The sequence below is a fragment of the Rhinatrema bivittatum genome, chromosome 10, assembly GCF_901001135.1.
Source record: "Rhinatrema bivittatum chromosome 10, aRhiBiv1.1, whole genome shotgun sequence".
Lineage (NCBI taxonomy): Eukaryota > Metazoa > Chordata > Amphibia > Gymnophiona > Rhinatrematidae > Rhinatrema > Rhinatrema bivittatum.
In genome coordinates this window covers 24,018,939-24,041,482 of record NC_042624.1, presented here as the reverse complement: position 1 = coordinate 24,041,482, position 22,544 = coordinate 24,018,939, and the positions used below count along the sequence as shown (strand labels likewise).

Here is a 22,544-nt window from a genome sequence, read left to right as displayed (position 1 = left end):
CTTATAGGTATCAAATCGACAGTTTTGAGCTGGTTCAGAAGCTCTCTCTCAAACCGCATCTGCCAAATTAATTTAGGCACCTCTTCTCAAAAATATGCCCAATCAACCGGTGTTCCTCAGGGCTCCTCGTTGTCTCCAATATTGTTCAATATTTATCTTTTACCTTTGTGCCAAATTCTATCTGCATTGAATGTTCAGTTCAAACTTTATGCTGACGATATTCAGCTATTTGTTCCGTATAAGTCATCCTGGGCAGATACTTTTTCTCTGATCCAACTTTATATCAGTACAATTGAGCAATGGATGGCTCATAACCGTCTAAAGCTCAATAAAAAGAAAACAGAGCTTCTGTGTTTAAGCTTTATATCCAACCCTACCAACGCCTCACCAACTTGCTTAACCATAGGTACTGAAACCAGACAGGTTACTAAATTAGCACGTAACCTTGGTGTATGGGTAGATACTAACTTATCACTAAAGCAACACATTTCAAAAGTGGTTAAAACTTCGTTTTTCAAATTGCATGTTCTAAAAAGATTGCGTCCCCTTTTATTTTTTCATGATTATCGCTCAGTGCTTCAAGCACTGATTCTGTCTGGTCAAGACTATTGTAACGGCTTATATTTGGGATTGCCTGATTCTACTATTAAGCCTTTACAACTGATACTGAACTCGGCAGCTAGACTTCTTACCGGTACTCCATTAAAACATCACATCTCACCTATTCTGCACAAATTACACTGGCTTCCAGTTAAATATAGAATTTGTTACAAAATCATGTTAATCCATTCTCTGTTGAACAATATTGACTCCACTTGGATGTGTTTCACTTTACATATCTATAAACCACAGAGAGAACTAAGATCTACAGGTAAAAATTTATTGGAAATTCCCTCAGTGAAGAATGCGGCATTGAGTATAACAAGAAATAGAGCTTTCTCGGTTGCTGGCCCCATTCTGTGGAATGCATTGCCTGACTCGTTTAGGCTAATAAGCAGCCGGAAGGAATTTAAGAAGGCTTTAAAAACCTATTTCTTTCAAGAGGCTTTTAAAGATTTAGAAACACCTTAGCTAAGTAAATAAGACTAAATAAGTTTGTATTATATTTTATTACTTTACTTATTCTTGCTTTAAAATTTTTTTTAATGTAATTGGCCATTCTCTGTTTAGTCCATTATTTTTATTGATTACCTAAAATGTTGTATTTTTATTCATACCTATTTTACTGTTTTAAGTTTTATTTAGTATTAATTTTAACCTTTTTAATTGTTAAGGTTATTTACTGCTGTAAACCGTTTTGGTCAGTAAGCCTTACTGGAAAACAGTATATAAATTTGTTTAAATAAAATAAAAATAAATAAATGCGTCAGCCGACCAGCTTCGGAGCCAGAGTTGTCTTTTGGTCGCCACGGCAGATGACATGCCTCTAGCCGCGGTGTGCACTAGATCAGAAGCAGCATCTGTAAGGAATGATACTGCTGGTTTCAGGGCTTCCCCGGGAGTGTTGTTCCTGGTCTGTGACAAGCAGGCACGTGTCACCACGGCACAGCAGGCCGCGATCTGTAGAGACATAGCGAAGACGTCAAAAGACAGGATGGATTCCAGACATCTGTCTTGGGCATTGAGTGGTGCTCCTCCCTCAACTGGGATAGTAGCGCGCTTTGAGACCACTCAAACCATGGCATCCACTTTTGGACATGCCAGGAGATCTCTGGCAGCGGGGTCCAGAGGGTACATGGCTGCCAGTGCACGCCCTCCTTTGAATGTGGTCTCCGGGGCTTCCCATTCGAGGTCAGTTAGCTGTTGGACGGCTTGTAACAGTGGGAAATGACGGGATGTCTGACAGAGTCCCTCTAGGAGGGGGTTCGTCTTAGGTTCCCCCAAGGCACTTGTGCCTGGGATAGCGAGCTCTTTCAAACTGTGTGTGACTAGGACTGGAAGCTCGTCCTTGGTGAAGAAATGCCTCATGATTCGGTGGGGTTCGGTTCCTGGGGGGAGTTCCCCTTCCTCCAGGGGTCCCGGGATGTTGGGGTCCTCTGGTGGAGGTTGTGGCCGTGTTATCGGAGGTCCCGGCTGCATGTGGACAAATGTATGCAGGCCTTTGAAGAATTCCACCCAGGATATAGATGCTGGGTCTAAATTGAGGCGATGTGTCCCTGGGGAGGAGCCCCGTTTGAGGGAGGCTCCCGCTGGGGGACACAAGGTCCGGTGTACTGTTCGAGAAGCTGGATCCTGGCACCGGCTGAGGAGGGCCATGGGCCGAATCCCCCAGGGCCTCCTCGCACTGTATACACAGGGCCGTGGCATCCTCGTGCTGCACAGCTCTGATGTGGCATGCTGGGCAAAGGCCCCGAGCCTTGAGCTTCTCCGGTGGTGCCATAGCTTGTGCGCGTAAAAAATACAGGGACCGGGCGGCCTAGTTATTCGCTCTGGTGCGTCGAGGTTGAGCGTGTAGATGCGTGCGCCGCTGTGCGCACGGGCCAAACTTATGCGCCTGGCACAGTAGACGTGTGGTTGTGCATGTTGCTATGCACACGGCAATTATGCACATGCTGATGTACGCACAAGAGATTTGTGCGCATAGCTCGCCTCTATGTGCACGGGTCGGGACGGTGGACAGGGCGGCGAACAGGTCAAGATGGCGACCACCTCGGAGGGTCTCCATGTGGGAGAACCCCCGAATCTGACCAGGGCCTAGCCCTGCTAGGGCTGATCAACCCAGTGGCACGGGCGCCGGCTGGCGACCTGTGCGACTCTTCGAACTTCGAAGACTGAAGACTTTAAAGACGTTTTCTACCTTACCTTGTCTTGGTGTTTCCCGGTCTCGTTCCGGGCGGTCTCCGGCTGCAGGGGGGAGGGGGAAAATACCTTCACTGCCGCGCTCGAAGTTGCACCCGCTGCCTCTCAGCCTCACTTGATGCCGGGGACTAAGTCCACGCCGAGGGTCGGCTGCCAGACAGAGGCCAACCTCCGAGGGATCGCAGAAATCACCTTGGGAATTCTCAACTGGGGGAGGGACCCAAGGGGTGTCACCGCAGGAAAGCGGGGCTCGTCTGTAGAGGTAAGATTTCTTGTTTTGGGTTTCTTTGTTAAATTACTCTAATGTTCTGCGAGCGTGCATAGAGTCCTGAACTGCTATGGAGATGGAAAATACTGAAGAGCAGCACTTCCTGCTGGGGTATATGTACTAGGACTGACGTCAGATTGAAATCTGATCCATCTCCAACTATCAGGAGTACACTATACCCATTGGTCCTGAGTCCATCTGCTACACGCTAGGAAATGGAGAGATAAAAGCATCTCTAGACCTTTTTTGTAGGGGGGAGTGAAGTCAGTTTGACCTTTTTCTTTCAGTCTCCATCTGCTGGCAGGATGACACACACTGGTATGAATAAGAAGGGACTTATCTTTCCTAAAGAGTGTTTTATAAAATTGTTAGATGTACCTAAGGCAACTATTTAAAACAAATTAGGGAAACTATTACAAAATGAACTTAAAATTTCTTGAAATTGTACATACCATTAACACTGCCATCTGGAATCTTGCTCTTGGTGTTCTCATTGGAGCAATGAAAGTCCAGTGGTCCTTTTGTGGATCATAACATTCAACTGTGCGCAGACACTCCTCCCTATTGTAACCACCTGATATAAAATATAATACTTCATGTAAGGCTTTCAAAATATATGACTACTTTCCTCAAGACCTTGCGACACTTTCTTATAAAATAAAATTAATCAAAAGCTGTTTCAATCTTTTGAACTGGCTTGAAATTCAGATTAGCAAATTCACTTATCTGCATGTTAAAACTCATTTATAAAAGTAGATTCATGTCAAGTCACAGTCTTTAATCAGATTCCAAGAAAAAGCAAAGTTGCTTTGTACCATGTACTTTCCAAGGACTGCAAGAACATTGGTTCTAACCTCCAGCAGATGGAGACAGAAGTTTTTGACTGTCACTGCCCTTAAACTGAGGTACCACCTGCAGTCCATCAGTACTGAACTGTATCCAAGCCAGATGAAAGGAATACAACTCACACTATGTACAAATTCCCCCCCAAACAAGCAGAGGGAAGAAGAAACTTGGAAAACTGATTGAGAACTATTACCTGTACAACACTCCTGCGCGGGATCAGAACCTGAAGCCAAACCCTGAACAAGCGGACTCTCCAACTCCCCTAACCCAACATGGGCGGGAGTCTGGACTGATTTCGGTGTACTACAGGAATGAAAATTAGCATGTAAGAACCATTTTTCCTTTCCCTGTACGTACCTGGATCAGTCCAGACAGCTGGGATGAACCAAAGCCTTACAGAGGGTGGGCTCCTGAGAGTCCTGCTCAAAGCACAGTTACCAAAACCCCGTTTCTTGGGCCTGGACGTCAAGACGGTAGTGCTTGGCAAATGTATGCAAGGACTTCCAAGTAGCCGGTCTACAGATTTCCTGAGGCGAAACCTGTTGACACTCAGCCCAAGAGGCTGCCTGTGAATGGTTAAGAGTGGGCATGAAGCCTGACCGGTACTGGCCGACCTTTTGTGATGGACGCAGAGCTAATGGCCTCCTTCAACCACCAATAGAGGCCCTTGATGCCTTTTGTCCTTACCTCAGACTGCTCCACAGCACGAGAAGATGATCAGACAGGTGGAAACTGTTGGAAAATGAAAATTGGTTCTTACCTGCTAATTTTCGTTCCTGTAATACCACAGATCAGTCCAGAAAAGGGGGTTGTGTATCCCTACCAGCAGGTGGAGTCAGAGAATAATTAGAACATTGGGCACTGCTACATAATGAGTGCCACCTGCAGTCCTTCAGTATTGGCCTGTACCCAAGCCCATGCTAACAGAACTAACTAGGGCAGAGGCTGAAACCCAAAACAAAAAAAACGACAGCCTGCGGCCTCAACAGACTCAGAAACTGCTCTATCGAGTAACTCTGTCAACATGGAGCTCCGTAATTACAAAAAAAACAGCAAATCATAAGGCAATGCAGACTTTCGGTATCTGAAGAAAGGGGTGGGCCTCTGGACTGATCTGTGGTATTACAGGAACGAAAATTAGCAGGTAAGAACCAATTTTCATTTCCTGAACATACTCAGATCAGTCCAGAAAAGTGGGATGTACCCAAGCCACCCTACACTGGGCGGGAACCCGAAAGACCCGCACGCAATACACTCTCACCAAAGGACGATTCATCATCAGCTTTAACGTCCAAGCGATCATGTTTAGTTAAAGTGTGTAAAGAAGACCACACTGGCGCCCTACAAATCTCCTGAGGCGACAGGAGTTGACACTCTGCCCAAGAGGTCGCTTGTTCCCTGGTTGAGTGTGCTCTGAGACCCAACGGCACTTGACGCCCTCGGGAAATGTAGGTGGAGCCGATGGCTTCCTTAATCCAACGAGAAATGGTTGCCTTAGACGCCTTGTCACCCTGTTTGTGCCCCCAAAACAGGAGAAACAAGTGATCCGAATGTCGGAAATTATTAGTAACCTCCAGGTAGCGCAGCAAAATACGCCGGACATCCAATAGATGAAGGTCCCTGCCCTGAGAGGAATCCCGATTGACATGGAAGGCCGAAACCACTTTGGGAAGGAACAAGAGAACCGTGCGCAGGGAAATTCTATCGTCATAAATCCGAAGAAAGGGATTGCGGCACGACAATGCCTGCAATTCCGAAATCCGGCGGGCCGAGCAAATAGCCACCAAAAACACTGTTTTTAAAGTAAGATCCTTCAACAAAGCCCTGCGCAGAGGCTCAAACTGGGCTTCGCACAGCACCCGGAGAACTAGATTCAAACTCCAATCAGGACAAAGGCCGGACAGGCGGACGCAGATGTTTAACCCCTTTGAGAAAGCAAGCAATATTCAGATGGACAGCTAGAGACACACCATTCAACCGACCCCGCAAGGCACCCAATGCTGCCACCTGAACCCGAAGGGAATTAAACGCTAACCCCTAGCGAGTCCTTGCTGCAAAAATTCAAGTACCCAGACTATGTCCACTGTCAACGGATTGCAGGAGCATTGGAGACACCATGCCTCAGTTTCCAAACGCGAACATAAGCCATAGACGTGGCTGGATGGCAAGCCTGTAGGAGTGTGGAAATAACCTGCTCAGAATAATCCTTCAAGCGTAAATGTCGCCTCTCAAAAGCCAGGCCGCGAGAGAGAAGTGATCCTCCCGATCCGAAAATATGGGCCCCTGTCGGAGAAGATTTATTTATTTATTTATTAACTTTTATTTACCGACATTCGTGCAGCACATCATGCCGGTTTACAAATAACTCAGGTGGGCGATACAATAAAACAGTAAAACAATGTACAAAGAATAAAATAAAAGTAAAACCATAACAATGTAACCTTAGAACCAAGTACTATTTCTTACAAAAGGACACATTAACCGATCATGATCAAAAAGGGATAAATTAAGCAGTAGGGGGGGATATTGTTTCTTCTAGGGTATCCATGGGTGGTGCGGGGGGAAGCGAGGGAAACAAAAGGAAGGGGTGGAGAGTTCAAACAGGGGGGGCTGGGGAGAAATTAAATTTGGTTTGTGTCGGGATAGGCCTGTCGGAATAGCCATGTTTTGACTCCTTTCTTGAAAATTTGCAGGGATGTCTCTTGGCGTAGGAGGGTGGGGAGGGAGTTCCAGAGGGTGGGGCCAGCGACGGAGAAGGCTCTCTCTCTGGTGTGCGTGGAATGTGCTGTCTTTTAGAGATGGGGTGTGCAGAGTACCTGCATGGGTTGTTCTTGTGGGTCGGTCGGAGGAACGGTACCGAGGCATTTCGTCTAGCCAGGTGTGATTATGTTTGTGTAGGGAATTGTGAAGGATGGTGAGGGTTTTGTATTGTGAGCGGAAGGAGATGGGTAACCAATGTAGGTCTTTTAGTATGGGGGTGATGTGTTCCCTTTTTTGTGTGCCTGTTATGATTCTAGCCATGGAGTTTTGTAGAATTTGGAGGGGTTTGATGGTGGTGGCGGGGAGTCCTAGTAATAGGGAATTGCAATAGTCTAGTTTTGTGAGCATTGTGGTCTGTACGACTGTGCGGAAATCGTGGGTGTGGAGGAGGGGTTTGAGTTTTTTTATGATGTTAAGTTTGTAGAAACCCCCCTTTAGTAGAGTTTTGAAGTGAGGTTTGAAACTTAGGTGTTGGTCTATGTAGACTCCCAGATCTCTTACAAACTGGGTCTGAGGGGTGGCTGTGGTTGTATTTTGAGTAGTGTTCTGTCGCATGGGGAGATTGAAACGTTCAGGCTGCTTAGAGATGACGAGTAATTCTGTTTTTGACGAGTTTAGAGCAAGATGGAGTTCGGATAGTGAGGCGCTTATGGTGGCGAGGCAAGATTCCCAGTGTTGCAGAGGTTCTTTTATGGATCCCTGAAACGGGATGAGAATCTGCACGTCATCTGCATACAGGAAGAATTTCAGGCCTAGTTTGGAGAGGAGGTGGCATAGGGGTATGAGATAAATATTAAATAGGGTGGAGGATAAGGATGATCCTTGGGGTACGCCTTGCGTGATAGGTATGTGTGAGGATTCGTGCTTGTCGATTTTTACTAGATACTCTGTGTGTGAGGTAGGAGGAGAGCCATGAAAGGGCTGTGTCGGCGATACCTATTTCTGTTAGGCGGGTCATTAGTATCTGATGGTTGACAGTATCATAAGCAGCTGAGATGTCTAGTAGGGCGAGTAGGTACGAGTTTCCGTGGTCCATACCTTTAAGTATGGTGTCTGTCATGGCTAGTAGTAAGGTTTCGGTGCTTCGGTCTTTACGGAAACCGAACTGTTGAGTGTGGAGGACATTGTGGTCTTCTAAAAACTCCGTTAGTTGTTTGTTAATAACCCTCTCTAGGACTTTGGATAAGAATGGGAGATTGGAAATTGGACGGTTCGTGGGCCATCCCTCAGTGGAAGTCGGGCGTCTTGTGGTAGATGAGCGAGTTGTAACAGATCCTCTAGAGCCAGGTGAATCAGATCCGCAAACCATGGGCGACGCGGCCACTCCGGCGCCACCAGAACCACCCTGCCGGGATCGAGTTCAATGCGATGAAGAAGTCGACCGATGAGGGGCCATGGAGGAAAGGAGTACAGAAGAATTCCCGTGGGCCAGAAACACACCAGCGCGTTGAGACCTACCGAGCCCTGCTCTTGCCGACGGCTGAAAAATCTGTCCGTCTTCGCGTTCGCCCTGGTTGCCATCAGATCCAACTGCGGCACACCCCACCGGGCGCAAATGAGGTTCCATGCATCGCGAGAGTTCCCATTCCCCGGGATCGAGCTGTCTGCTGAGAAAATCGGCCTGCACGTTCTCCACTCCCGTGACGTAAGAAGCTGCAATTCCCTGGAGATGCCTCGAGCACAACTGCGGGACTTCTTGTGCTCCCTTGGCGGCTGATGTAAGCTACCGTCGTCGCCGTGAAATCGGTGGTCTGCCGCTCCTGTGGGATGGGTATAATTTGAACTCTGTGTCGTCGTGCCCAGACTGCTCCGGTTTGGAGGGCCGTTTTGGGGGGGGGGGGGTGACTTGCAACACTGAGCAAGAAGAGGATTCCCCCCTCCCGATTTGGTCCCCATGGCAGTAGATCCAATGTTGGGGACTGGGGAATTGGCCCCGCAGGACCCCCCAGATGGGGAGGTAGACGCAGGAGATTTTTCCCCAGAGTTTATCTCGATGCAGCAGGTCTTTTTGGCACGGAGACAGGCTTCCTTAAAGAAACCCGGGTGTGCTGGGGATCCCGCTGAGCCCCCTCTGAAGCAGGGACGTCCTGCAGCCACCCAGCAGCGCCCGGTGGTCCGCTCTCGTCCTGGGGGGGGATGGTCGCGGGGATCCCCATAACCCAGATTTTGAGGCAGGGGTGGCGCCAGTTCAGAGTCTGGGGGTCTGATCTGCACAGCTACTGGACTTTCACCAAGGTTATGGTGGTGGTAGCGGCTTTCCTTCACAAGGAGGGTATTCTGGTCCATCCAGTGTGGCATCATCTGCAAGTCCTGGGCTCCATGGCTTCCACCTTGGATTTGGTGCCCTGGGCATTCGCTCACTTGCGACCGTTACAACGTGCGCTCTTGTCGTGCTGGAGTCCGGTGTTGGAACAGTTCCATCTCCCAATGCTGGGCCGCGTAGCCATGCAGTCAGAGCAGCTGAGGGAAGAAAAAAATAGGCCCAAGACTTGCAGCCGTGCGAGCGCAGGGAAAAATAAATAGAAAAACAAGGCCTCCGCGAGGAACCGCCTGTTCAGCCACCGGGTGCTGAAAACACGGCCTGGACCCGGTACACACACTGCCTACCTTCACTATCAACCCGGAGCCCCGGGAGAGGAAGGAAATGAAACTGCGATGGCTCAAAGCTGTCCCCACAGCCTGCTGCATAGCAGGCTACCCCGGTGCCGACTCCTTACCTCAGACTGAAGAAGCCTTTTTTTTTTTAAACAACTAAACTACTGAAGCCTGCATTAACAGGGGTCGAGGGAGCAGCTTCGGGGGTAGAAGACCAGGAGCCCCCAGCCTGTACACCCCGGGACAGAGCAGGCGAAACAAAATCAGGGGTGTCTAACCCCCCGGACGCCCGACTTCCACTGAGGGATGGCCCACGAAGGTGCCTAACACCTCAGGAAGCAAACGAGAAGGAAAAATAAAATAAATTTCCTAACTACCCTGAAAAAAAAACAGACTGCAGGAGATGCACCCTACCACCTGCTGGAGTCAGAGAAATACTGAGGGACTGCAGGTAGCACTCTCGTTATGTAGCAGTACCTAAAGTTCTAATTGTTCTCTGACTCCACCTCCTGGTAGGGATACACAACCCAATTTTCTGGACTGATCTGGTTATGTTCAGGAACCTCCAAGTACTGTAACAATGCCTGCCTCACTTCCACAATGCCTGCCAACTTCCACAATTCCCTGAACTGGGGGGTTGGAGGACCCGAAACCGGGAAATAAGGGGAGCTCCACAGACTGATTCAAATGGAAAGATGTCACCACCTTAGGCAGAAAAGAGGGAACCGTTCTCAGGGACACTCCCGAATCTGTAATTTGCAAGAAGGGTTCGCGACACGAGAGCCTAAAGCTCAGACACCTGCCGGGCCGAGGAAACAGCCACCAGAAAGACTACCTTCAAAGTGAGATCCTTCAGCGTCAAAGGCTCAAATGGTGATGCAAATATGGCCCTCAAAACCAAATTGAGGCTCCAGGAAAGACAAGGATTCCGAACGGGAGGACGTAAATGTTTTACCCCCCGAAGGAAGCAAGCCACGTCTGGATGAGATGCCAAACTAACGCCTCGCACAATCCCTGAAGGGAACCTAGAACCGCTACCTGAACTCGCAGGGAATTAAGGGATAACCCTTTCAAGAGACCACCCTGCAAAATGGCCAAGACATCACCCACGGAGGCATGGGTCATGTCCACCCCGTGGTCCACACACAGACACAAAAACACCCCAAACCCTGACATATTCCAGGGAAGTAGGGGATTTTTGGGACTGCAAGAGAGTAGTAATCATTGCCTCCGAATAACCTTTCCTCCTTAGGCGCTCCCTCTCAAAAGCCAGGCCACGAGACAGAAGTGATCCACCCCTCTTTTGTTGGTATGAACATGGGGAGCTGAAAAAACAATCCTTGAGAGGGCAAGCAAATTCTAAAGCGTAACCTCGACCGATTATATTTAGAAACCACTGGTCAGAGGTGATTTTTGGCCCACTCCCCGACAAAGAGAGCCAGCTGGCCCCCGATGAGCGAAACAGAAGAGTGGACCGATCTCGCTTCATTGAGAAGACGACTTTGGTCCATCCATGCCCATCTCTGCTGGGCTGGCGGCCACAAAAGGGCTGATCCCACGACTGTTGTCTACTGGGGGGTTGACAGGCAGAAGAAGCAGAGGATCTAGAAGCCCGAAGTCTGCGGTTTCCTCGGAAACGTGCCCGAGAGGGAAACTGATTCCTCGGTTTCGGCTTGTCCTCGGGCAATTTGTGAACTTTGTTCTCGCCCAAGGGCTTGATCATCTCCTCCAACTCCTTACCAAGCAGCAGCTTACCCTTAAAGGGCAAGGAACCCAGCTGCGTCTTCGAGATGTCTGCCGTCCAGTTCTTCAACCCAGAGAAGCTGGCGAGCGGAAACCCGAAGTCCACAGCAGATTGTACAAAGCATCTGTACTACAGGCGATCATGGCCTCGAGCCACTCAGCCTGAAGGGTCTCAGTCTCTGAGAGGGACTTATCCAATTGTAGTTGCTGTGCCCAACGAAGACCAGCTTGCAACATGAAACTGCTGCACATAGCAGCCCGAGCACCAAGGGCAGAGCCCTAAAAATCTTCTTTAAGTGAGCTTCCAGTTTCCTGTTCTGAAGATCCTTGAGCGCCGCAGAGCCAGTAACTGGGATAGTCTTTTTGGTTAACTGCGGACACCGCAGCATCCACTTTTGGGATCCTATGGTCCAGGGCATTCTCCGGAAGCAGGTATCATTTGTCCATGGCTCTACTAACTTTCAAACCCGCATTTGGGATATCCCACTCTCGGAAAAGTAGGGCGGTGACCGAAGCATGAAAGGGAAAAGCTGTGGTTAGACCCATCATTGGGTAGACTTTCCGTTAGGAGTGGACTGGTTTCACCTGTCCTTACCATTGACAGAGACTGCTCGGTCCAGCCTGGATTGGTGGCTTGTGTCAGACAATTTGACCAGGGGGGGTTCCTTTAGTGGTTTCCGACTTGTACAGTGGTCACCATGGATGCCAGTCTTACCGGTTGGGGAGCAGTTTGCGGCACTCTGTGCAGGGGCTGTGGTCCCTGGAGGAGGCGCAGTGGTCTTATCGCCTCAAGACCAGAGTGGTCCGACTGGTGTTACAGGCCTTCCTTCCGGTTCTTCATGGGAAGTTGGTCAGAGTGCTCTCAGACAATGCAACCACGATGGCTTACATCAATCGCCAAGGGAGTATCAAGAGCCGTCCAGTGGCAGCGGAGGCTCGGCAGAACAGAACCTGCTTTGCATAGCGGCATCCCACATAGCCGGGGTCGACAATGTTCACGCAGATTTTCTCAGTCGCCATCATCTCGATCCTGGAGAGTGGGAGCTGGCGGACAAAGCATTTCAACTCATCTGCGACAGGTGGGGGAACACCTTGATGGATCTGATGGAGACGTTCAGAAATGCCAAAGCTCCGCGCTTCTATACCTGGTCAAGGGACACGGGGTGGATGCCCTGGTGCTTCCGTGGCAGACGATGGTACTGCTGTACGTCTTCCCTCCTTGGCCACTGATCGTCAAGGTGCTTAGGCTGGTGGAAGCACACCCATAAGAAGTGATCCTGGTAGCTCTCGAATGGCCATGCCGTCCATGGTTTGCAGATCTGGTCAATCTGGCGGTAAGACGATCCTCTGTGGTTCCCGTGTCTGCTGAACCTTCTTCATCAGGGGCCCGTATGTTTCGACCAGGTCGATTGCTTCTGTCTAGCGACATGGCTTTTGAGAGGCAACGTTTCAAGCGCAAGGGATATACGGATGCGGTAGTGGCTACTTTATTGAGATTGCGTAAGCCTTCCACTTTTCTCTCTTACGTCCAGGTCTGGAAAGTCTGAGTTCTGGTGTGTAGCTCGGAAGGTGGTTCCTACTCAGGTGTCCATCTCGGATGTTTTAGATTTCCTTCAGGCAGGACTAGGTAAAGGTTTATCATGCAGTTCCTTGAAGGCGCAAGTAGCAGCTCTGGGTTGTTCGCGCGGTTCCATCCAGGATTTCCCGTTGGCTGCGCGTCCGGAGGTCTCTCGTTTCCTTCGGGGGGGGGGGGGGGGGGGGGGGGGGAAAGCATTTGCGTCCTCCGATACATCTTCCCTGTCCTTCATGGAATCTGAATATGGTTCTTTCTGGTACGGCACCATTTGAACCATTACATCGGTCAATGCTAAAAGACCTCATGTTGAAAGTGGTGTTTCTGGTGGCAACTGCTTCTGCTCATAGAGTATCGGAGCTCCAGGCTCTTCTGGATTTCGGATTCTTGTGTTACCTTACGCACGGTCCCTTCTTTTCTCCCGAAAGTGGTGTCCGCTTTTCACTTAAACCAATCGGTGGAGCTTCCGTCTTTTTCAGATCTGGACATTTCAGATACATTGTCTCGGGATTTAAAGAAGTTGGATGTCCACAGGACGTTACTATGTTATCGCAAGGTCACTAATGATTTTCAAGTCTCCGATCATCTTTTCGTGCTCTGGAGTGGTCCCAAGAGGGGGAATATGGCATCAAAGGCAACTATAGCTTGGTGGCTCAAGGAGGCGATAAATCTGGCATATTTGTTGCTAGGCAGGCCTTTACCCATAGGCTTACGAGCGCATTATACATGTTCTCAGGCGGCTTCCTGGGCTGAATGCTCTTACATTACGCCACAGGAGATTTGCAGAGCGGCTACATGGAAGGCTCTATACGTCCCTCTTTTGACGGCTGGTCTATTGGACGGCTCCCGAATGTTTTTTTTCTCCCTTCCAGCCCAGCCTGGCTCTCCTGCAATGCCGCATGGTGCGGCTTTTGTGGCCTGTGGTGCCATGCGGACGACGGTCTGTACTCTGAGTGCCTCCCTGGAGGGGAGGGACCCTCCGAGCACACTGCGAGAAAAAAAACTTCGGTTTGCCTAGAGCCTGGGAGGCTCACTTCGGTACAAGAACCGTTCTAGCTTAGTGCGGGAACGGTGGCCATTTTGTCCGCATTTGCACGGTTGGGGGGGGGGGGGGGGGGGGAGAGGCGGATTTCCCACCCTTGTTGATTCCTCAAGCTGGGGCCTCCAGGGGGGAGCCGAACCACGGCAGCGGGGAACCTCTCTTCCGAGGAGGAGCCTTGGGAAGGCTCAGACTCCTCGTCCTCCATTTCTTCTGACTTTGTGTCTTTTTTACACAAAGTCTTCCGGGTCAGACGCTCTGCTAAGCGTCGCAGACATAAAAATGGCTCCTCCAAGATTTCAAAGCGCTTTCAAGGGGTCCAACCACGACGGGGCTGCGGCTCCAGTCCCTATGGGACCTCGGACGCCTGAGAGGGCATCAGTCTCCAAGCTTTCTCACCTGGTGTGGTCCATGCTTCCCACTGCACCCTCTGCTCCTGCCCCTGTACAGGGTGCGGATCCTCCGGAAGGACCTTCCGATGGGCTGGACCCGGATCCTGATCAGTCCCAGTCTGATGTTCCGCTGCTGGCCAGAGATGATCCAAGGGTGGTGCATTTGTTCAGAGGAGAGGAATTGGCCCCCCTGATTCCAGCCGTTCGAGGAGCTGGGCATTGAGGCCCCCCAGGAGAGCACAGTGGACCGAAACGCCTGCCTCAAAAGGATGGGGATCAGGCGTGCAGCCGAGCAGCATTCTGCCGAAAGGACGCTCGAGACTTGCAACTCCCTTGAAAACGGGACCTGGACGAAAAGGATCCCCTGGACCGCGGTCTATTTTCCGGCAATCTTTGGATCTTATTCTCGCCCAGAGACTGAATCATATCCTCCAGCTCTTTGCCAAAGACTAACTTGCCCTTAAACGGGAGAGAACCCAAATGGGATTTGGACAATACATCCGCCGACCAATTCCTTAACCATAAGCGCCGAGCAGAAACAGCAGAAACCATGGACCGAGCGGACGTCCGAAGGAGGTCATAAAGGGCATCTGCACAAGAAAATTATTACTTACCTGCTAATTTTCGTTCCTGTAGTACCATGGATCAGTCCAGACAGTGGGTTATGTCCCCAATCCAGCAGATGGAGTCAGCCCAAAGCTTCGAGGGGGCGTCACCATAAATACTACTACCCCCTCTGCAGGAGTTCAGTATCGAGTATATCAAAGCCCGAGTAAACAGAAACCCCCTGCTTGGATCAAGTTGAAACAGGACGGCAACAATAAGCCGCTGAGTGATAACTTAGTAAACTGAAAACCGACCCACCAACGGGTGGGCGGACACGAACATAGCGTGTCAAACTCCAAGGGAGTAAAACAGTGACAGAGAGAAAACTGGAAACACGTAACGACAAACAGCAGCAGTAAGGGCACTACTGTAAAAGGAGACACAGCTGAACAGACTCAGCATCCACATACAGCCGAGCAGGAGTAGGCCCTAGGACCCAAATGCGGTGGGCGTCTGGACTGATCCATGGTACTACAGGAACGAAAATTAGCAGGTAAGTAATAATTTTCTTTTCCCTGTACGTACCTGGATCAGTCCAGACAGTGGGATGTACCCAAGCTTCCCTAACCCGGGTGGGATCCTGCGAGGCCTGCTCGTAGGACCTGCTCGCCAAAGTGTCCCTGGACGGACGAGGCGAGATGTAGTCTATAGTGTCTCGAGAACGTGTGCAACGATTTCCAGGTGGCCGCTCTACAGATTTCTTGCGAAGACACCGAGCGGCTCTCTGCCCAGGAGGCCGCCTGAGCGCGTGTAGAGTGTGCTACGCTGCCGGGTGGGGGAGTCCGCCCCACCCCAATATAGGAGGCGGCAATGCCGGCCTTCAGCCATCTGGCAATGGTCGTCTTCGAAGCCTGAGATCCCTTACGGGGACCGGCCCAAAGGACGAAGAGATGGTCAGAAGTCCGGAAATCATTCGTGGCCTCCAGGTAGAGCCTCAGGGTGCGCTTGACGTCAAGGAGACGAAGAGACCGCGGCTCCGACGAAGAGAACGATGGAAGCTCCACCGTCTGATTCACGTGGAACGCGGACACCACCTTCGGGAGGAAGGAGGGGACAGTGCGAAGTGAAACTCCCGAATCGGAGAACCGGAGATAAGGTTCCCTACACGACAGGGCCTGCAGCTCCGAAATACGCCGAGCGGAGCAGATGGCCACTAGGAACACCGCCTTGAGGGTGAGATCCTTGATCGTCGCATTCCGCAGCGGTTCAAACGGAGGTCCTGACATAGAGCGTACCACCAGATTGAGACTCCACGAGGGGCAAGGATCGCGCAGTGGAGGCCGCAAATGCTTGACCCCCTTGAGGAAACGGGCGATGTCCGGGTGTCGCCACAGAGATCCTCCGTCACGCAGGAGGGAGCCAAGAGCGGCCACTTGAACCCGAAGCGAGTTGTAAGCGAGCCCCTTGTCCACCCCCGCTTGCAGGAACTGGAGGATCTGAGGGACAGACACTTCCGAGGGTCTTGTGTTCAGGCCGGTACACCACAGCTCGAACACCTTCCAGACCCGCACATAGGCCACCGACGTCGAGGTCTTCCGAGAACGCAGCAGCGTGGACACTACCGCCTCCGGGTATCCCCGAAGGCGACGCCTCTCAAAAGCCAGGCCGCAAGACAGAAGAGTTCTGCCTGGTCGAAAATACTGGTCCCTGGTGGAGGAGGCGGGGAAGAAGTCCCAGCCGTATGGGCCCGTCGATTACTAGGTGGAGAAGGTCCGCGAACCAAGGTCGTCTCGGCCACTCTGGCGCGACGAAGATGACAGTCCCCCGATGAGCCTCTATCCGCCGTAGAAGCCTTCCCACCAGTGGCCACGGGGGGGAACGCGTATAGAAGTAGGTCGGCCGGCCACGGGAGCGCTAGGGCATCGACGCCCTCCGCCCCCCGTTCTCTCCGGCGACTGATGAAACGAGGCGCCTTGGTGTTTTGAGCGGATGCCATAAGATCCAGGTGGGGGGGACCCCACCGCCGAACGATCAGCTGCATGGCCTCGTCGGAGAGGGCCCACTCTCCGGGATCCAGGAGCTGGCGACTGAGGAAATCCGCCTGGACGTTGTCCACTCCAACTATGTGCGAGGCCGCCAGGCGGGCCAGGTGCCGTTCCGCCCACTGCATCAACATCTCCGGCTCGAGCGCGACCTGCGGACTGCGGGTGCCGCCCTGTCGGTTGATATAGGCCACCGTGGTCGCGTTGTCCGACAAGACTCTGACTTCCCGATTCCGAAGGAGTGGCAGGAAGTGAAGAAGAGCCAGCCTGACCGCTCGGGTCTCCAGACGATTGATGGACCACGTCGACTCCTCCGCGGACCACGTCCCCTGCGTGGCGCTGCGGTCGCAGACTGCCCCCCAGCCTACGAGACTGGCGTCGGTGGTTACCACTACCCAATTTGGTAGATCGAGGGACATGCCTCGAGCCAGGTTCTCTGGGACCATCCACCAGTCCAGGCTGCTCCGTGCAAACTGGGGCAGCGGGAGTATCACCTGGTAGTCCTGCGAAAGTGGTTTCCAGCGGGATAGGAGTGCCCTTTGTAGCGGCCGGAGGCGCGCAAAGGCCCAGGGAACCATGTCGATGGTGGAACCCATCACCCCCAGGAGCTGTAGATAGTCCCAGGAAGTGGGAGCTGGTAATGCAGAGAACCGCTGTATGTGCTCCCGCAGGGCGTGCGCCTTGTCCTGCCGCAGAAAAACCGCCCCCAGACGGGTGTCGAAGGTCGCCCCCAAGAAATCCAAGCGCTGCGAAGGCACGAGGGAGCTCTTGGAGAAGTTCACCACCCATCCCAGGGACTGCAGAAACTCTATCACCCTGGCCACTGCCGCCTGGCCATGCCGGAAGGACTTCGCCCGTATGAGCCAGTCGTCCAAGTAAGGATGAACTAGAATACCCTCCTTCCGAAGGGCAGCCGCCACAACTACCATGATCTTGGTGAAGGTGCGTGGGGCCGTTGCTAGGCCGAACGGAAGCGCCACGAATTGGAAATGCTGGTCCAGAATCTTGAACCGTAGAAGGCGATGGTGTTCTTGGCGAATGGGGATATGAAGGTAGGCCTCCGTCAGATCCAAGGAGGCCAAAAACTCCCCTTGGTGTACCGCCGCGATCACCGAACGCAGCGTTTCCATGCGGAACCTGATCACCCTGAGGGATTTGTTGACTTCCTTCAAGTCCAGTATGGGGCGGAAGGAGCCGTCTTTCTTTGGTACCACGAAGTAGATGGAATAGTGGCCCGAGCCCACCTCTCCGGAGGGTACGGGCACAATGGCGCCTATCTCCCACAGCCTGTCCAGCGTCGACTGCACCGCCTCTCGCTTGATGGCCGAGCCGCAGGGCGAGAAGATGAACCGACCCTTCGGAGCGCGGACAAGTTCCAAAGCGTAGCCGCGTCCTATGGTGTCCAAGACCCACTGATCCGAGGTGATCCACGCCCACTCCTCGTGGAAGAACGCCAGCCGCCCTCCAATCTTGGGGACGGCGGAGTGGGCGAGCTGAACATCATTGAGCGGACTTGGGCGAGGGTTGTCCCGCCGTGGAAGCAGATCGCGCGGGGCGGCGCCCGCGAAAGGAGCGAGACCAGGGCTGAGACCTGGGGGCAGAGGTCCGAGCCGCCGCCGGCCTATAACTCCTATAGCGCCTTTGCGCTCTGGCTCTGGTCCGGGAGGACGAAAACGCCCTGCTGGAGCGGTATCTGTCTTCCGGCAGGCGATGGACCGCATTTTCCCCCAGAGACTTGATGAGCTGGTCCAGATCCTCGCCGAACAGGAACTTACCCCTGAACGGCAGGGAACCCAGACTCGACTTGGAGGACGTGTCCGCCGCCCAGTTGCGAAGCCATAGCAGTCGACGTGCCGCCACCACCGAGGCCATGGAGCGGGCAAGGACCCGAAACAGATCATAGGAAGCGTCCGCCCCGTATGCCACCGCAGCTTCCAGTCTATCCGCCTGGGCGGCCTCCTCGGGTGGCAACGCCTGAGACGTGAGCAGTAGTTGCACCCAGAGAAGACTGGCTCGCTGGGCGAGCGAGCTGCACATCGCAGCCCGCAGCCCCACTGCGGAGACCTCGAAGACCCGCTTGAGGAAGACTTCCAACTTGCGATCCTGCGTATCCCTTAACGCTGCTCCACCTGTCACCGGAATGGTCGTCCTCTTCGTGACCGCCGAGACCGCGGAGTCCACTCTGGGTACCTTGATGAGCTCCAGAAAATCTTCCGGCAGCGGATACAGCCGCTCCATGGCGCGGCTGCCCTTCAGAGCGGCTTCCGGGGCATCCCATTCCCTGGTGAGCAACTGCAGGAACGACTCATGAATGGGAAAAGCCCGAGCCCTCGGGCGAAGGGCTGCCAGCACCGGGTCTCCCTTCTTCGAGGAGGTGACTACAGCGGGCGCGACGGGAGCTGGCGGGTCCGGTGGGGGATCAAGGTCCAATCCCTGAATGATCTGTGGGATCAGGTCATCCAGCTCGTCCCGCTGGAAGAGGCGCAGGGTGCGTGGGTCCTCACCCTCTGAAGTGGAGTCCCCTTGGCCCGCCGCCGCGGGGTCCGACCCAGGGGAGGCTGGTGCCGACCCAGGCCCCCCCGAGCCCACGGGGAGCCGTGGTTGGCTGGGGAGCTGTGGGGCCCCCACACCCGCCGGGGCGGGGGGGGCCGGATAGGAGGACGAAGGTCGCGGGTGCTTGGGTGGTGGCGGATCCGCGGGCGCAGCCAGGTCCTGCAGGTAGGCGGTATGCATCAGCCGTATGAACTCCGGGGAAAACCCCGGCCTAGTCGGGGGGACCTCCGCGGGTGGGGGCCCCGGGGGACCCTGCCCCCGGCGGGCCTTCCTCCGGGTCTGTCTCCGGTACTAACCTCGGGGGAGAGCCCTCTGAAGCCACCTCGTCCCCCCGCGCTGCCTGGTCTCCTTCAGAACGCAGCGTATGTAAGATGGCCGCCGTTCCCGCCAGGAATGGGGGAGGGGCCGGCCCGCGCCGCCCGGGCAAGGCTGTCATGGAGGACCGATGCGTGAGGGACCGGGAAGGCACCGAGCACAAATTCCCTCCCTTGACACACGCGATCCAGGTTCCCCACAGGCCGAGCAACGCGCCGGCCGCGGCATCTGGAGCGCAAGGGACCCGGGGGGGGGGGGGCACCGCAAAACGGATCGCCGCTGCGGGGGGGCCCGGGTGGCCTGCGCTACCCGCCGAAGACAGAAACGGCGCCGCGGGGGGGCCTTCCTGGCCGCACGACCCGCCGGTGATGAGCAGCCCTCTCCCCGGTGCAGCCCACGTGGAGCCGCAAAATGGCCGCGGGAGAGGGTGAAGACGCGAGGAGGCCGGAGCACCGGCAGCCGCGTGTAACCTAGCTGCAAGGGAAGAAACAGAAAATCACACTTACCCCGCAGCAGCCACGGACAGCGCCGGTAAATAGAGGAGAGACAGAGAACAATACAGAAGCCACGCCTCCCCAATTAATCAATTAACTTTTTTTTTTTTTTTTAACACAACTTGATCCAACCAAAACAAGCCTACAAACAATAAAGCCTCCAAACAAGGGAAGCAAAAGAACAAAGGAAAAAGACAATCGGGAGCAAGCCCAGATTCCACTACTCGCATCTGCTGGAGTCAGAAGATACTGAACTCCTGCAGAGGGGGTAGTAGTATTTATGGTGACGCCCCCTCGAAGCTTTGGGCTGACTCCATCTGCTGGATTGGGGACATAACCCACTGTCTGGACTGATCCAGGTACGTACAGGGAATGTAAGCTACCGCCTCAAGGTGCCCCCGCCTGGCGAGCCTCATCTTCTGATAGCCCCTCGTTGGCCTGTAACTGCTGCACCCAGCGAAGCCCGGCTCTCAAAGCAAAATTACTATACATGGCCGCTCTGACTCCAAGCGCCGATACCTCAAAAATCTATAAGTTGTAGTTCCAACTTTCGATCCTGCAGATCTTTGAGAGCCGTGGATCCTGTGACCGGGACCATCGTTTTCTTCGTGACCGCGGACACTGCCGCATCCACTTTGGGAACAAATTTCCAAAGCCGCCTCTGGCAGAGGATAAAGCTTGTCCATTGCCTTGGTAACTTTCAACCCTAAATCAGGGGTGTCTCACTCTCTAAAAAGGAGATCCGTAGCCGAAAAATGGAAAGGGAAAGAAGTGGGCGGAAGGGAAAGAAGTGGGCGGTCCCCGCAGGCCCAATAAAACTGGATCCATAGACCCCAAATGAGGTTCGGGCGAAGGCGCCTCAATCCCTAATTCCCCCAATATGGTGGGTATAAGGGGACCCAGTTCATCCTTGCGGAACAGGCGGACCACCTTAGGGTAATCACCCTCGACCAGCACTCTGCTTGTGGTCCCCATCTCCTTGTACCACCCTCGGGGGCTGGGCTGGAGAATCCTGACCATCCGGCTCAACCTCCTCCGAAGAGGTATCTGACCTGTTTTGCAGAGGGACAGACCGGACAGGGCGCTTACTTGTTGCCCCCCCCCCCGGACCAGTGCTGTTTCCGCGGCTGAGAAGGTGGAACAGACAGACTCCCCGTCAGACCCCTGCCTTTTACTGAGCTTCCTGAAGTAAAGGAGGATGAAGAATCATCAGTATCCATGTCTATAGGGTCCTCCAGTGCAGCTGAGCCCAGAAGCGCTGGAGATTTTGGCCTTGAAGGCAGCTGCTGTGGCGATAATGGCGGCAGGAGATTCCCCTCCCCCTCCGCCATCTGAGCCGTGAAGGTAAAAGAAGATAAAATGGCGTTGTTTCCCGTGCTGAGCGGGAGAGGCAGTGGGGACGTGAGGGGCAGGGCTGCAAAGCCCATAGACACCGTTCGACCCCACAGGACAACCCTCCCGGGACTCCCGGAAGGTCCTTCACCACCAGGGATGTAGACTGAACACAGCCCATCCCGTGAAAGCTGACCGCGAACGGAGCCGCACGCCCGACAGGCCGCACTGAGCGACATGAGATGGCCTCCTGAAAAAAATTAAAGCCGAAGAAAGCAAGACACGCCCAGCAACCTGCTCCCGCGTCGCCGCTGGCAACAATTAAAAGAGAGCCCCGGCCGGACTGCCTCTATTTTATTTTATTTTTTTCAAACCTGACCCAGTGTCTGCTGGTCCTGGTGCTGCGGCGGTCCCGTTGGGATGAGTGATCCAGGCTCCCCAGTATCACCCCAAGCTCTAGTGCACTGGTGGCAAGAAAAAAGGGCCCTCGACCCTAAGCCACTGCCACCGTACACACCAGGAGTGATGGTCCCCTCAGAACCTGTCCAGCTCCCGGAAGCCTGACGGACGTCCTCGTGCTGGTCTTGACTTTTTTCTTTTTTAAACAACTTCAACCAAAGGGGCCTAGCCCTAACTCCTCAATTATAAATGCTGTATTTTTCTTTTTTTTTAAGGAACTAGTACAGTCTGTGAGTGTTGCACCCCCCCATCTGCTGGAGACAAGTAATACTGGCAGACTGTGGGTGGCACCTGGGTATATAATGCAGAGTCTGTCGAAACTTGCTCTATCTCCATCTGCTGGTGGGGAGGCAAAACCCAGGAGTCTGGACTGATCCGGCTACGTACAGGGAAAAAGTTGTGAGAAATTCTCACAGAGTTGAGAATCACGAGGCAATTGCTGCGTGGAAAAAAAAAAGACTGAAGGGGGGCCCCTGCTAGATGCAGGGTTAGTGGCATGCTGGGCATGCTCAGTGTGCCAAAGCTCTAGAAACTGTGACAAGTGTTCAGTGATAGAGCTCCATTCTGATGATGTCACCCATATGAGGACTACCATCCTGCTTGTCCTGGGAGAATTGTCCTGTTTTGTCTTCGAACTCCAAATTCACATCCACAGTAACAAAATAACTTCATTACTTCACCTAAAAAAACCCATTACTTAGAAACCAGGGTTAAGCTTATTTGGTATAAATTTGCCATTACAGTAAATTTACACCCACTGTGGCACTCAAATTATTCAAATTTGTTCA

The 22,544-nt window shown here is 53.0% G+C and overlaps 1 protein-coding gene across 1 annotated transcript in view; it reads right to left on the bottom strand.

Annotated features, from left to right (window-relative positions):
- Nucleotides 1–22,544, bottom strand: part of IVNS1ABP (influenza virus NS1A binding protein) — a 107,273-nt gene that overhangs the window by 29,360 nt on the left and 55,369 nt on the right. Inside the window, exon 11 of the mRNA XM_029618367.1 lies at nt 3,520–3,641. Coding sequence (XP_029474227.1) covers nt 3,520–3,641 — 122 coding nt within the window. The remainder of the gene's footprint in view (nt 1–3,519; nt 3,642–22,544) is intronic.